The sequence below is a fragment of the Hydra vulgaris genome, chromosome 11, assembly GCF_038396675.1.
Source record: "Hydra vulgaris chromosome 11, alternate assembly HydraT2T_AEP".
Classification (NCBI taxonomy): Eukaryota; Metazoa; Cnidaria; class Hydrozoa; order Anthoathecata; family Hydridae; genus Hydra; species Hydra vulgaris.
The window spans coordinates 13,950,521-13,966,936 of NC_088930.1; the positions used below are offsets into that span (position 1 = coordinate 13,950,521).

Consider the following 16,416-nt stretch of genomic DNA (forward strand, 5'->3'; position numbering starts at 1 on the left):
ATTCCCGCGCGAATCCGTGGAATTGAAACGTGTGCTGGATTGCAATCCCTAGATATTATCATACTTCTTTTTTTAAGTGATGAAAATGCGCAATAACTAACATTCAATTTACCTGCTAAAGTTAATTTTCTTAAAATTATGCTTGCGCATAATTTTAAGAAAATTAACTTTAGCAGGTAAATTGAATGTTAGTTATTTGCTAATTTAAATTAAAAAATACATTGATTTTATTTAAAAATTTAATATTAAAAAGAATACGAGTAGTCCGGTATGTGTTAATATTTTGAAGTAGTCTAGTATGTGTGAATATTTAGTTTTGTCTATTTTATTGATACAAACATAAATAGCAAAAGACAAAAAAAATAAACATATAATCTATATCCGAAAAAATAAACATATAATCTCAATTAAACTTTTGTGCATAGATTTATATATATATATATATATATAACCAATAATATAAATTTAAGAACACGATTTTCTACTATATTTTGTGGACTTTAATTCTTAAAATGTTTTAAATTTTCAGAAAAAGAAGAAAAAGCAAAGAATAATGAAAACTTATATTGCTACCCCAACCCAATTCTTCAGTCAATGTATGAATGCTTGTTTGTATGTTAGCAAGACATCATTAATGCTGTTTTGTGTTATGCTGAAATTTTTTAAGGGAAGGGAATAGGCCTAAAACAAAAACTTTAAGTTTTTTAAGTTATTTAAAAAATTGTTTATTGTGGTTTTAAATATGAGGTTCTGCCCAATCAGTGACCTTGGAACAGTTTGGTTTATATAATGCTATATTGATTTTAGGTGTTATTGCCATGTCAAGATATGCGATAAATTGATTAAATCACAACAAAGTATTCAAAAAAGAAATTTTTTTGGTTTTTCAGAAGGTTCGAGGACAAAGGAATATTCAGAAACAAAGGTTTTAGGGTAATTATTTTCATGATTGATAAAGTATAGTAATTTTTCTTGAAAATAGCTAAATTTTTTGATATTCATTGTAATTATAAAACTAAATGTTTTGTTATTTATTGTAATTACAAGAAATAACTAACCTTAAAGCTACAAAAATGTTTTCAAAATAAGTTTACAGAACTCAAAATAAAAAAGAAACATAGCATCCTGTAAGTTTTAAACCGGAATCCAACTTTGAATGTTTGATCTGAATCCAATCATTTTTAGAGCTCCAAGATTTAAGACACGAAGTAAATATTACTATATAACACTGTTTTTGACCTTTGATTCAAAGTGTTATATTTCAGTTGCTTACATCTAAAGTTTGGAAAGATGACTAAAATTATGCACAAACTTTTAGTTTATCTAAGTTTATGCTTATTGTAGTCATTTGTGCAAGAAAAGTTTCATATTTTTGTTCATTCAGTAAGGAAAGAAACAACGATTGCACATTAAATAGACAATATAAGACATAAAGTTAAAAAATCACTCGAAAGCTTTGCAAATGCTCTAGAAAGAGTCAATTTAAATGACGTTCACAAAGTTTCTAAATGTAATCCCCTATCATGTTGCACACTGTCCTTGATAACGTGATCATATATCAAAGTTTAATATATATTGAGAGTGTCAAGGATGCGGTCTTTGTGTTACATCTTGGATCTCATTTTGGCTCAATTCTTTATGAGAATCTAAATCAGTTGCGCATAGTTTTCAGTTTTGTGGTCACCTATGAAACCATAAACAATGAAATGTGTTTGATGCAATGCAGCTTTAAGGCTCTACGATGAACAGGAAACAAAATCTTTTGCTGAAGAAGTTGCTGAAGATGTCTTATAGGCCTCATATTTTATGATTTCCTTCCATAGAATACTTTTTTGATTTTGTTATTTTAAGTTGTTGATACATGTAGCAAAATGCATCTACTAGATGAAAATAATCTCTTAATGCCATTTAAATTAAATAGTTGCACTTTAAATATAGTTATTAAAAGTGCAACTTTATTTAATTTAAATGGCATTAAGCGCAATGTTTTTTTTTTATTCACCAATAGCACAAATAGAAGTGTTTGTTTAAGTCATATTTTTCTTTTTTTTTTAATTTTATTCTCATTTACTCCTAACAAGTTTTAAAAAATTCTGTAAGTTTCTAAAAGTTCTTAAAAATTTAAAAATTTTCTTAAAAAAATTCTTTAAGGTTTCTTAAAAATCAGGAATATTATAGAAGAATGCTTTGTATTTAATGTAAATTGAGAAGTTTTTTAAGAGTGCAAATATTTAAAAATATTATTGTCTTGGTCAACATTAGCTATTTTCTATTTTTTTAGGCAAAAAAGTTTAAGAAAACACACTTTTAACAAAAAGACATTACTAAAATAAAAGTTTGTTATCTAGTGTAGTAGAAAGTTTTTGGCTCAGAGTTCTTCAGGGTATTTCTAATTGCAAAAAAAAAAACTATGGTTAATATAATTCAAGGCCAGATAATATAAAATATAAAAAATAGTAAGATAATATAAAATATAATAATAATAAGATTAAATTTTTTTTTAACATATTCGAGCAAGTTGCTGAAAGAGAAAAGAAGAAGTTTAAGAAGCCAGATAATGGTTAACAGGCAACTTAAAAGATTGCAAATTATTTGAATCAGGAAAACAAAATGAAGGGAGCAAATTCCAGAAATTTATGTTCAAGGAAAAAAACTAGATGAAAATGAGTTTTTGGAGCACTTGGCTTAATTAAATTAGGAGTAACGCAAAAATGAACTTTAGTAGATGACACCCATTACAGTGTTTATAGAAAAGAGAAAGAGAAGCAACATTAGGATAATGTGACAATGGTTAAAGGTTGGCTGTAAGAGCTGGTCCAATTGTATTTACAATGCATTTTTGCACCTTGTCTAAATGAGATAGGGCATCATTCAAAGATCTGCTCCAGATATGGAAATAGTGTATCATACAAGAGCAGTTTGGAGATTTATAGGGATAAAAAATAGAATCTGGAGTAAGAATGAATTAGAGATGGAACGTTAGACTTGTTTTAGTTAATGACACCTTTATAGAATTTCTAAAAGGCTCTATAATCTAAAATCTGTGATAAGATACAAAATTTAGTAAACTGAAAATAACAGAACTTAGCATCAGACAGGACTTTTTTACATTGAGTAACTGCATGAAGGTGAAAAGTGTCTTCAGTTGAATGTGGCTTGACTGGAGAACCGACATGAAGAGATAAACCAACATGAAGAGATAAAAGCTTTCATACCTGCTGGGATCCAGGAGGTTATGTAAGAGGCGCATTTGTCCATGCATAATATGGATAAATACATATATGTTTGCTATTTATTTAAATGCTAGCATACAATATCTTTATATATATATATAAACAATAGTATTTATATGGTGTAGTATTTGCTGAAAGAGAAGATGGATGGATGTGTTGTATGACTCTAAGAAGGCAAGAAAAGGAGCTATAATCTTAGACAGATTAGAAAAAGCAATGTCTAACAAACATCTGACAGGGTTTATCAGAAAAGATTAAAGTAGTTTGAGTATCAGCATGTAGAGAGGTAGAAGTAAGAAAACTTGAAAAGAGTGTGTTACATATTGTATGAATGAGCTTTAGTTAAGTGCAAAAAATGCTCTATTGTTTATATTTAATCATCGTCATCATGATGATCATGATCATGATGATGTTTATATATATGAACATACATAGTTAAATATATATAACATATAATATGAACTTCGATTAAAAAATATATATTTTAGGATGTAAAAATACCCCGGCTATTTTTTTCAAATTCAACCCTGGTCCTGGTCAAATTTTAACCACAGTTGCTTACTTACCTAAACCTGAGAGTCAGCAACTGAATTTTTTTTTATTATTTTTTTTTTTTCCTGATTAGTCATGATAAATTTTAATTCTGATAAAGATTTACACAAAAAATTTGAAAACATATTAATATCATGATAAGAGTATAAATTTATATGCAATTTGCATGGCGATTGCTTTTTATTTTAAGTTTATCATTAACAACATATGAACTATATCAATAATGAGCTATAGAGCTGTCTCAGTCCTGCTAATTAAACTAAATTTGTTACTGCAAAGTACATGCCAAAGGAATATACAAGGATACCATCTGTGGGCATAATAGAGTTAATATTCTGATATTTAATAGTTGTTGATGGAATTGGCCTCTCTGAAAGGTGCCATCAAGTTTGGTAAACCTTACTACCATTTGGCCTCAGAACAATTAAATTGAGTTTTAGACCATATTCTCATTAGGATATAACTGAAACAGTTACAAGCAAAAAGCCACAAGTAGATTTAAGAAGAGCCAGTAAATTCTACAAGACTGCAGGATATGGGAAAGGCTTTACTGGATTACATGTTATTATTAGCAGGGTAATCTCATGATCTCCCTGAAATAATATTATGATCCTGAACCAGATCTGATCTGAATTAATCATTTTTTGTCATTCATTGTTTGTTATAAAAATGACACAAATAAATACAATATTTTTTTACAAAAGCAATGAAACAAAATATAAATTTATTTTTTAAATTATAAGTAGTTTTAATCATTAGGTAAACAAAACAACAGTTGTTTTAATCTTTAGGTATACAAAAGAACAATTGTTTTAATCTTTAGGTATACAAAAGAACAATTGTTTGATGTTGTAGCCAATGTTGATGATTATAAGTACTTTGTGCCGTGGTGTCGTGCTTCCAAAGTTTTTGAGAAAACTGATACACATGCAAGAGCAGATATTGAAGTTGGATTTCCACCCGTTTCTGAGAAATATACATCTGTTTTGACATTGGTTAAGCCAAATTTAGTTAAGGTAGCATACATTTTTGAATTATATTTGTTCTAATATAAAATTAGAGGGTTTTTTTCAAAAGGTCAAATGTAGTATGGTCAGGACCATGTGTTATCAGACCAATACCATACACTGCAAAAAAAGACAAACAGACCTTTAAGAAGCCAAAATTGAAGTATATTTGGAAATAAATATTTATGAAAAACAAAAATATAATTGTTAATAGTTATAAATTATAAAGAAAATAATTTGATAGAAATTGCTAACAACTGTTACTCATTATCAACTTTACGTCTTTAATACACTTACTGTAGGATTTAAGTCTTTATTGAACTTATTGTAGCTTTTAAGTCTTTATTATACCTTATTTGCCTTCAAACCATTATTACACTAACTGTAGCTTCTAAGTCTTAATTACACTAAAAAAATATCAAAGTTTCAAGCAATATAACATATATATGTGTGTGTGTTTTAACATTGCCAACCTTATATTTATAACTATACATGGTCTAATAGTTTACAAAAGTTAAACATTTTTGTGAAATGAAAAATAGGAGGGGTTCAGTTATGTAACCAGTAATGTGGTCAAAGATAATATAAAAAGTAAATATGAAAAGTATAAGACTTTATGATGGAAAGAGTTAAAACTGGTTATTAAGCTTTTTTATTTTAAAAATTAAAAATGCCAAAATAAGCTAAAAATATGCTAGAAAACAAAGAATAGAGTTAAAGAGCAAGGAAACGGTTGACAGAAGACTTATGAAAAAAGTTATGGGTTGTATGAGTCAGTAGAATATTAAGACAGAGAATGTTTAATAATAATAATAATGTTTAATAATGTTTAATAATGATATATAAGAGAATGTTAAATAAGACTAGAAAATGTTTAATAATAATAATCGAGACCAGATTGAGAGTGCGGGGAAAAAACAAAATGAATAGAGGTTTTTATAGTATGTATAGACAGATACAGTAAAAGGATGATACTTTGCTTTGCGAGTCAAGCAGAAATGATTTTTAGTTGACAAAATTAGCAATGATAACTCCTTTGAGCAACAGCCATGATATTATTGGTAGAAAAACCTTTTACCTAATAGATGCAACTTTACAACAACAGGAGAGAGGCTCAAGTTTGGCAGATCTATCAGGTCCAGCTAGATTACAATGCATTTTTAGACCTTGTCCAGAAGAAAAAGAGCATCATTAAAAGAATCAGTCCAAATATGACAACAGTATTTCATACAGGGGTTAATAAAAGATTTGTAGTGGTAGAGAATGGAATCAGGAGTGGAATAAACCTTAGCAGATGCTAAGCAATTGATTATATATATGGTTTTCATGAGAGGTATGTAGTGAACAATAATCTAAGAAGAGATAAACAAGAGGACTCAGTGAGAGGATTGCCATTCATCAATATAGGAATGTCAACAAGTCATTCTGTTTTTATGACTAATTTATGTTTATTTGCGTTCTAATTTATCTTAATTTATGTTACTCTACAAAACTTATTAAAAGATTGACAGTATATAATATATAAAGCAAGATTGATTGAACTTTATGTGTTTTATTTATTAATTGAGCCGTAGTTATTAATAATCTTATCACAAGCATTATGCTTTGTGACTGTCACAAACTTTACGCTTTAGTAAAGCATTTTCAAATAATGCACATCATAAACGTAAACAGAAAAGTGACATCAGGGATTCTTGTGCAGCCACTACGACTCGCATTATTTTGGTCAAATGAAGTAAAACCAGCTTGCTACAGCATAAAACTTGTTTAAAATTAAACTTGTAAAACAAAATCTTGTTTTTTTTAATAAATTTTAAATGTTTAGATTTATTTTTGATTCTTTTAATGAGTAATCTTTCACCGCACTACTCCACCTCTAATGCATTACATCTACAAAGATTAAGTATAAAGTGACTGGCTGTTTTTATATTTTACTGCCTCTAAGGTTTATCTAGTTTAATAAGAAAATGAAAGGCTTGTTGGCTCTTTTTACTAAATCAATACTAATCAACAAATTTTTGACAATTTTTTTGAAAAGACTATGATTTTCATTCTGGTTCAGCTTTAGAATAGGAGTAAATTTGAGACAGATTTTAAGTCCTTGAAATCTTGATTAATTTCATATTTGACAAAATTATTTAAGCCAATCCTTTTTTGAAACAAAATATTTATATATTTTTAATATTTTATTTTTAGTCTGAATGCATGGACGGAGTTCTTTTTAACCATTTAATTTGTAATTGGAAGATTTCAAATGGACCATCAGACATTCCAAATTCTTGCACATTAAATTTTTATGTAAGTTGCTTTTTTCTAGTGCTTTAATCAAATTTTTCTAATTTTTCTGTTACTTTCAATGTTTGTTTCACATTAGTAATATAAAATTAACTTTTTGTTAATATTGTGGTTTACAAGAACATTATACAGTTAACAGTTTATTAGGTGTGTGTTTTACAACACAAAAAAATAGAAAATTTTAAGTATGTAGGTAAAGATGTATACCCAAGGTGTGCTCTACTCATCCCATATAAACACTAAAACTAAATAAAATTTTTTATCTATTAAACTGTCACATTCTTTTACTTCAAATTAAAAAAGATTGCTTCATGTTTTTTCATTCTTCCGTTTTATGTTATCACTTCATTCTTTTGCTTCATATTAAAAAAAATTGCATGTTTTATTTAAAATGCTTGAAATACTTTGGATTTAAGTTGTATATTATAACTTATTAAAATAGTGAAGTTAGTTAAATTAGTTATAACTTTGCAAATATTAGGTTGATCATTAGATTATAATGACATGATCGAGATTTCTGCTTGAATAACTTGTTGGTTTTGTTTGTTAAGTTGAGTAGAAAAAGTTAAACATAAACAATTTACTTAAATTTTTACAGGTTAAACATTGTTCTACTAGATTTTTTATTTGAGTTTTAAAGTTTTATAGTTTTGCTTTTATGTAATTGACAGTGATTGTGCTTAAATATGCATTTTACAAAAAAAAATTTTTGATTTAAAATTTTTTTTTTTTTTGATTTTTTATCGTTTTTATAATAGTTTGACATTTAAAAAAAAAAAACATCTGTCTCATATACTTCAGAAAGGTTCAAAAAAAGATGTTTTTTTTTCCCGTAATATATTAACTAAAAAGTATTAGGCGTTTTTTCAAAAAAATTTATTATTTATTTTTAATTTCATAACTTATCTTCAACAATATATACATATAGTCTATGACCTCTTAGACTAAGAATGCATGTTGTTGGTGTAGAACCCTTTAGGCTTTTAATCAAAGGAATGATTGAAATGCTGTTGGAGTGCCTCCTTGTTATCAAATCTTAACAAATAATAATCTGTTAGAGCAATTCTTTTATTCAAAACTCAACTCAGTTTCTCAGGTCAACAAACTCAAAACAGTTTGCTTTAAAGAAATTTTTTAAAATTAATATGGTAAAATAAAAAATATGGAAAGGATTTTACTGTTCAGTAAATAATAAAGTTTTGGCAATCAAGATATAACAGAACTGTTTTAATATTTGGAACAATTCCTTATGTGCAAAAGTGGATAAACTATGAATACATTTTTAACTGTTTTTTTGTTATTAGATGTAATCTTGTTGTAAACTGTTTTTTTCTATATTGTTTTTAGATATCATTTGAATTCAAGTCTTTGCTACATTCACATCTATCCACAGTTTTCTTTGATGAAGTTGTTCGCAAGATGATGTATGCATTTGAAAACCGTTGTGCTAGTGTTTATGGACCAAGTAGTTTTGATAGGTTGACTATGAATAATAGAAAAAAGAAGAAAGTTGTTTTACATATTCCAAATAAAAAGGTACACAAATAATTTTTTAAAAGTTTTGTTTATTAATCTCTTTAAAAGTTTTATCAAAATTTTATTGTGTTATAAATAGTTATTCAAAGCTATGAGAAATACAAATTTATATAATTAACATAAATTAGAAATTCATAAAATAGAAATACTAATTAATACAATTAATATTAATCAATGATGAGAAAAACACATAACCAAGAAAAAAAAATTTTTGCTGCACATTTAATATAAGACATAGCTGCTTCATAAAAACATCAAAATGATATCATAAAACAGGTGGTTTTAAAAAAGCTTGAACTGGGCAACCTCACAGGGCCAGTAATTTCAGAAATCACACCAAAAATTTTTACTCAGGAAGATCTTGATCTAGTTTGAGTGTGTACATATATTGTAAAGCAGAATTTGTATAACTATTTTCAAGTAAGTGACCAAGACTTGTTATATTGTAATAATATAGAAGGTCTTGTTACATCTATGAATATAGCTTATGATGCCAATAAGTGGAGATTAACTTATGATGCTAATGAGCATTTATTGATTGATCAAAGCGCAGTATGAAAGCATTTCTTCTATTTAATGGAACTAAAGTATCAGCATTTCCAGTGCCACACTCTGTAGCACTAAAAGAGACAACATAAAACTGTTGCTCAGTTCTTCGAATTACAAACAGCATAAGGGGTTGATATGTGGGGATTTAAAGATCATAGCCATCATATTAGGTCTCCAAGGAGTGTATGCAAAATTGCCTTTTTTTTTTGTGTCTCTCAGAGCAGGTTCTGAGCATTATGCCAAGAAAGTGTGGCCACCAAGAGAATAATTCACAACCATTTACAATGTCAAGTAAAATGTGAACTATTTTGCAAACCAAGACACGGTATTTTGATGACCACTACAGTTAAGATAATTAAAAAAACGTTGGCTCATCAATTATTTAATTTAGATTAAATATAATGGGAATTTAAAATATTTTATTTAAATTAGGTATTTCTTTTAAATTAATTATAATTTATGTTTCTACTTGTAGTCCATAAAATATATAGTAAAATAAACAATTTAATGGCAAACAGAAAATGAAAAATATTACATCATTAACAACAAATAGAATTATTGTTTGCAAAAATGTTCGCATTTTACCGGTTCGCAGTTTGCATTTCACTGACTGCCACTTTAGATGTAAGGTTTGTGGGAAGATCATTAATGTAGATAAGAAAGAAAACAGGACCAAGGATAGAACCTTGAGGTACCCAAGAAGTTACTGTAAATGAAAAAGAGTGTTGGTATTCAAGAATGATATGAATAAAGCAATTATAAAATTACAGTTTGATAATCTCAAAAACTTTTTCAGATACACCATATGAAACAAGCTTATGGAGAAGACCAGCATGCCAAACTTTGTTGAACACTTTAGATATGTTGAGAGCAATAGTCCTAACTTCTTGCCTCCATCTAATGCAGGATAAAATCTATCAGTCACAGCAGTTAGCAAGTCTGAAAACTGTATTGATTATTTGATAGTAAGTTATTTGACTCAAGATAGAATGTGAAAAGTTTGTTGATTAAACAAGCACTTATTAAATACTTTAGAGAGAATTGAAAAGAGTTTTGAAAAACAGTTTTGTAAGACTATGATAGGAATGTTGTCTGGACCACAAGTCATAGAAGACTTTAATTGAGATATGACTTTAGCAACTGGAATGATTTGAATGTCTAACTATGGGTTAAGCTGTTTAATTGAAATGGAAGGAAGAGAATGACCATAAGAGTTAAATTTGAAGAAAATGGGAGAAATGGTAGCAACTGAATACAAGCAAGGGTCAGAGATAAGACATAAATCAAGGAATGAATGTAAATGACTAGGGTGGTCAGGAAAACAAGTCATAGAGTTAACTATCTAGGTAAGAGATTAAGAAATGCATAAGTTATAGGCTTTAGTGCCAGCAGGGTCAATGGCGTTAGAGCCAAACCATTCAGTGTGATGAGTATTAAAATCACTAATAACAACATTATTGGCAAAGGAGTAAAGAGAGAGGACATGGTCAATTTGATCAGGAAAAAAAAACTAAAAGAGTGCAGTCTTAGGAAGAACAATAAAAAACAAATAGAAAAAGTGAGAAGCACATAAAAGAATAATCAAAGGATTTAAACTTGATTTCAAAATAAATAGGTGAATTGATATGTATGTATACCCCCAAGCCAAGATAGTACCCATCAGCACTGAGACCTGAAGAAGGAATAGTGGAATTTAAATTAGTCTCACTAAGAGCAAGATAGTCTGGTGAATTTTGCAAGAGGTAAGATTCAACTGATAAGAGGTTGCTTCGCAGACCACAAATATTTGTAAAATTATAATATTAAAACAGTTAAGGGGTGAGGATGGTTTTTATGTTTAATACTTTGGGTTACTTTTAGCATGGTTTTAATTTAAAGAGAATTTGACTCATTCATAGATGGAGCACATCCTCCTAAGTAATGAGCTATGTAATTGCCTCAGTTCTGTTAACTAACTCATAATTTATTCAACAGGTTAATTAACAGGACTGAGGCAATTATTAATTACTATTAAGTTGTAACATATGGCTTCTTATGAGGCCTCAACAATGTGCACCAAAAGCATTAATAGGGACACCATCCGCAACATGGTTCTGTTAATTCTCTATATAATATGTCGATATTTTGCATAAAATATGTTTATATTTTGCAGCTGTTAATGGAATCAGCCTCTCTATCACAGAGTTTAGAAACTATACTACTAGCTGGTCTCAGAACTATTAAACTGAGTTTTAAAGCTGTTCCCTCATTAGGAGATAACAGTAAGAGTTGCGTAAAATCTATGAGTAGAGTCAAGGAGATCCTGTATTCATCATCCTAGATGTTACTGGTTTACATGATATCAGTAGCAGGGTGATTGTGATGATCCTGAACCTGAACTGACCTGGAGTAATTAAAAGAAGCTACTTCCTGCAAACAGTACCTTCAAACATTAGGCGTGATATTTTGGAAATGTCTTATGAAAAATATTACATGTAACAAAACACTAGAGATTAAGGTGAGCGTAGGGTTTATAGTTGGGGTAACTAGTTAGTTAATGAGCACAATGTATCAAAACAGATTTCAACATTTAAACAAAACGCAAACATACATAAAATAACTTACAAGTGAGTAAACACCGCGCCAGAGGTTCAGAAAGAACATACATATAAACATAAACAGACAGAACGCAAATATACATAAAGTAACTTATGGGTGAATGAACACTACGCCAGAAGTTCAAACAGAGCACAAACAAACTCAAAGTTGACTGAAGGTATCTTTGTTGGACTGCAGATCCAAGAAATAATGAAAAATGAGGAGTTTGCATTTTAATCGGCCAAAGTTGGAACTGCATACCTGAAATGGATTTAAAGATGCTGTCAACAATTTCTTTGGTAACTTCAAGTTAGGCAGTTGTAAAAGTTTTATTAAGAACATAGTAGCCAAATTTTGGCTAAAAAAAACTCCCACATTTAATACTTTTCTGCAAATATTGCTACACACAATGAAGACCAGGGTGAAAGTTACCATCAAGATTCTTGTGCAATAAAGAGTTAATGATAAGGCAATTTATAGAGTGATAGATTATTGATAAATGTAAGTCTGCATGTTGAACTTTGGGTAATAATTTTGTAACTTCCAATAATTTTCTGCATGATTGAAGTTAATTATCCATCGTATTTTTTGTCGCTGGGTTATTGACTTTTTTCTATATTATTAAATGTTGATCAGCAAAAAATCTTAAACTGATAATAAAAATTGGGTAACATAATTAGAATCAGCATAAATTTATTAGAATAAATAACATTATTAGAATCAGCATGAAAACTTGTGTAAGAAACACCTGTATCTAGTGATCGACCGAAACCTGTTTCGGTATCGGTTTCGGCCGAAATTTAGTTTGAACCGATACCAAAGTTTCGTTTTCGGTACTTTTTATCAATTTCGGTTGAAAAACATACCGAAAACCGATATTTATCTAATTTAGAAAAACAGTTATTTTTTAGAATTTTCATAAAATATTTTGAGAATTTTCACAAAATACTTCAAAAAAATCTTGTTTTGCGGAGTAAATCTGCCAGTTGTTAATTTCGCTATTAACTTATATCGCCGACTTTTGTATTAAATCTCAATATGGGGTTCACGTGTAATTAATTTTAACATAATACGAGTATAAAAAAACAAAAAATGTAAAATTGCATTTTTAAATAAATTTTTCTGATAAAATAAATTTTGACTAGCCAAAATTTTGGTATCGGCTTCGGTAAAATATTTACCGAAATTTCGGTTGCGGCACCAAATTTTGAGTACCCGAAATGTTGGTTTCGGCTTTTTCTCTGTTTCGGTCGATCACTATTTGTATCATATTTACATGTCTACAGTTTTCACAAAATAAAAATTTATATTAGTGTTATTTTTTATGCGAAATATTTGCTTCAGTCTTTTATTACACTATATTACAATTCTTGGTCTTGTAACTTGTTACTAGTGAATTAAAAAATTTTATATTACTCTGTTGTAAAATGGCGGACAATCAACAAACTGAAGAAATTTACGTCATTCCATTTTGTTGCATTTTTGATCAGATGTTAATGCAAATGTAATGCAACAAAGGAAGTTCGTGACGTGTATGGAGAGTTATTGAAAGTAAATAAGTGCCAACGTTGGTTTAAAAAGTTTGACTTATCTGATAGCAATTGAAGCGGCGTTTGGTAGTATCCAAATTGAGTATCCAGGAAATAGCAAACACTCTTGGTTAACAGTTCAAAGACATCTTTACAAAATTAAGAAGATTTGCAGCTAGGGTATATGGGTCCTAAATATATTGGCGGAGATGAATAAAGATCAACAGCACAATTTGCTTGTCTCTTTGGGGCAAAGAAAAAAGCAATCCATTTTTAAAAAGGATTGTTACTAATGATGAGAAATGAGTTAACTAAGCAATGGTTTTCTCCAAATCAATTAGCTGTACCTGCTACTAAAATATTCTTCCTTTTAAAAAAGGTGTTATTTTGCGTTTAGTGGGATTGTGGTAGCATAATTTATTTTGAACTATTGAAATCGGTAGTAACAGTTAAGCTGAATTGTATTCCCAACAATTTGATATATTGTTAGTAAAACTTTCGGGTGTGGTCATAAAAAAAGTTTCATGTCAACCTATTGGAAAAATTAGTTGAAAATCAGAAGTTGAAATAACGTTAACTTAAAATCCCTTTTAAGTAAAATTTGAAGTGTTTTTTTTCCCCTTTAAGTTAAATGTTTAAAAAAAAAATTGTTTTTTTTCATTTTAGTTTCGCAGTATTTGTTGATAGTATTTCAACAGTTATTTTCTATTATGATATCGCTACATATGCAACTCTGCAGCGCACTTACTTTATGAAATAATCAGGATTGGGGTAGATTTACTTCTTTTTTTTTTTTGTTTTATTATCTTCGCTTCCAACAAGGCTGCAAGCAACCACTATATAGAGTTGGAAATTACTGGAAGAGAAAAGATGAATATTGTAGAGCAAGATAACGATTAACAGACGACTTAAAGGATTGCAAATGATGTTCGAAGAAAAAACTAGAGGAGTTTTTGGAGCACTTAGAAACAGTCACAGAAAAAGGATGAGATCTAATTGAATGACGAGTAACGCGAGAATGAATTCTAGTATATGGTACAAGAGACGCTAACTCTTCAGAGCAGTGCCCATTATAGTATTTGTAGAAAAGAGAAAAAGAAGCAACATTACGATGATGTGATAATGGTTGAAGGTTGGCTGCAAGAGCAGGTCCAGCTATGTTTGCAACGCGTTTTTGACCTTGTCTAAAAGAGAAAGGGCATCATTACAAGATCCGCCCCAGATATGGCAACAATATTCCATACAAGGCCGGGTTTAGATTTATGGAGATAAAGAATATAATCCGGAGTAAAAAAGTGTCGAGAACGATAAAGAGATGCAACTTTAGCAGATGCTAATTTTGCAATGGATTTGATATACGGTGTCCAAGAAAGATCGGAAGTAAGAGTTAATCTTAGAACATGAAGGGTAGACTCATTGAGTACATTACCGTTCATAAATATAGGAAGATCTAAGTTATTGCGATAACGATTTGCTGAAAAAAATTGAGTTTTATCTGAGTTAAACTTTACCAGCCACTGCGAGCTCCATGCTGTAGCAGAAGTGAGATCCTTTTCAAGCTCAAATGCCCCCTCCAAGCAATCAGAGAGTATTGGCTTCATATCATGACAAGAATAAATGGTAGTATCATCACCGAAATGTACTTCTTCCTTCGAAGTACATTTACTTCGTTACAATACTTCGTTACTTTTTGCAGAACTTCCATAAAACGAGTTACAACGCAGTAATTTTATTTTTACTTTTTGTTACTTTTTTTCTATGTAAGTAAAATAGAAAACCTTTTGTACTTTTTTTGCTGAAAAAGTTACTTTAAAAAAAAATGTATACAAATATTTAAGATAAAGTATTTATTGGTTCGAATGAGTTGTATAATACGCACAACATCACGAAACCAAAGCCGCTATTGACTGACGTATGATTCCCGCTATGTAGACAAAAGGCTGCAAAAGGCGATCAAACACACAAAATACGCAAGTATTCGAGTACTCGAGTCCTTAATAAAAGGGGCGGGGATGTTTTTTATTTTTGAAAAATTTTCCCACCCACCTCAAGCTTATTAAGACCCCCTCCCCCATCCCCACGTTTAGTAATTTTTACTTATCAACAAAAACTTTATATCTCAAAACTAAAAAAAAAGAAAATCAGTGGAATCGACCTTTAAAATGTAAAAATAATTCTTTCTGTCACTGATAAAAGCTAAAACTTGTGTAAACAGGCTTTAAAAATCGCCAACCTATTAAATCTTGATTTCTCGAAAATGAGCTTTTGGTTTATTTCTCACCAAAGTATAAAACCTATATCAGCATATTAAATCCTATTGAAATTATGATAAAACAGCTGTTAGAAAATGCGCATTTTACCGTGCTTTGTAAAAAAATATTAGTTTTGATTTATTATTTTCAATAAAAAATACTTATATTTTTAAATAAACCCCCCCCCCCTCCCTCCTCCCCTACTATTTATTAAAACCCCCGTTTATTAGATCTGGACTAAAATTCTCACCCACCTTTTATCCCCCCTCCCTTCCCCCTTTCCTTCCTCCTTCCCCTTCCCCTTCCCCTTCCCCTTCCCCTTCCCCCCTCCTTGTATTAAGAACTCGAGAGTATGATTATCTTGGATGTATTCACTTTTGCAACCCGCAAAACCACTTTTTACTTTGTAACTAAAAAGTACTTTGAACAGACTGTAGTATTTTACTAGACAACTATTTTAACTACTTAATTGTTATATTTCAAATATATCGATTTTTTTTTTTTTTTTTATAGAATACAGTTGAATAAAGATGAATTGTTTCCACTTTTTTGATTTGCCAAATTAACACAGTTTGGATTTTTCGGCGATTTAAATTGTTTTAGTTATTGGTAATCTAAATTTGACTTTGAGCTTTTGTGGAATCTTATAAAAGATATAATTTTAAGTTGAGTAGAATAAATAAATTAGTACCACTCATTTTTTTTTTTTTTTTGTTAGAACCATTAACTGTTTCTGTCATCCCTAACTGTCCAAATTTCTTAATACATTAATAGGGATGTTCAGTACTTTACCCCTGGGTGGTTCTTATAAATTGCCATTAAAAATAGTAAGGTGATTGTAAGAAAGGTCCTCGATTTTCTAAATCAGCTTTTTTTTTAAATAATC

The 16,416-nt window shown here is 29.4% G+C and overlaps 1 protein-coding gene across 3 annotated transcripts in view; it reads left to right on the top strand.

Annotated features, from left to right (window-relative positions):
* LOC100200679 (coenzyme Q-binding protein COQ10 homolog B, mitochondrial) overlaps positions 1-16,416 on the top strand; it is a 31,589-nt gene that overhangs the window by 13,870 nt on the left and 1,303 nt on the right. Inside the window, exons 2-6 of one of the 3 annotated variants that reach the window (XM_065810183.1) lie at positions 808-933; positions 4,609-4,801; positions 6,989-7,090; positions 8,435-8,623; positions 16,044-16,223. In XM_065810183.1, the coding sequence (XP_065666255.1) occupies positions 808-933; positions 4,609-4,801; positions 6,989-7,090; positions 8,435-8,623; positions 16,044-16,058 (625 nt within the window). In that variant the 3' untranslated portion in view covers positions 16,059-16,223. Of the gene's footprint in view, positions 1-807; positions 934-4,608; positions 4,802-6,988; positions 7,091-8,434; positions 8,624-15,116; positions 15,259-16,043; positions 16,224-16,416 lie in introns of those variants that run through there. The other 2 variants (XM_065810182.1, XM_065810184.1) reach the window with 2 other exon arrangements.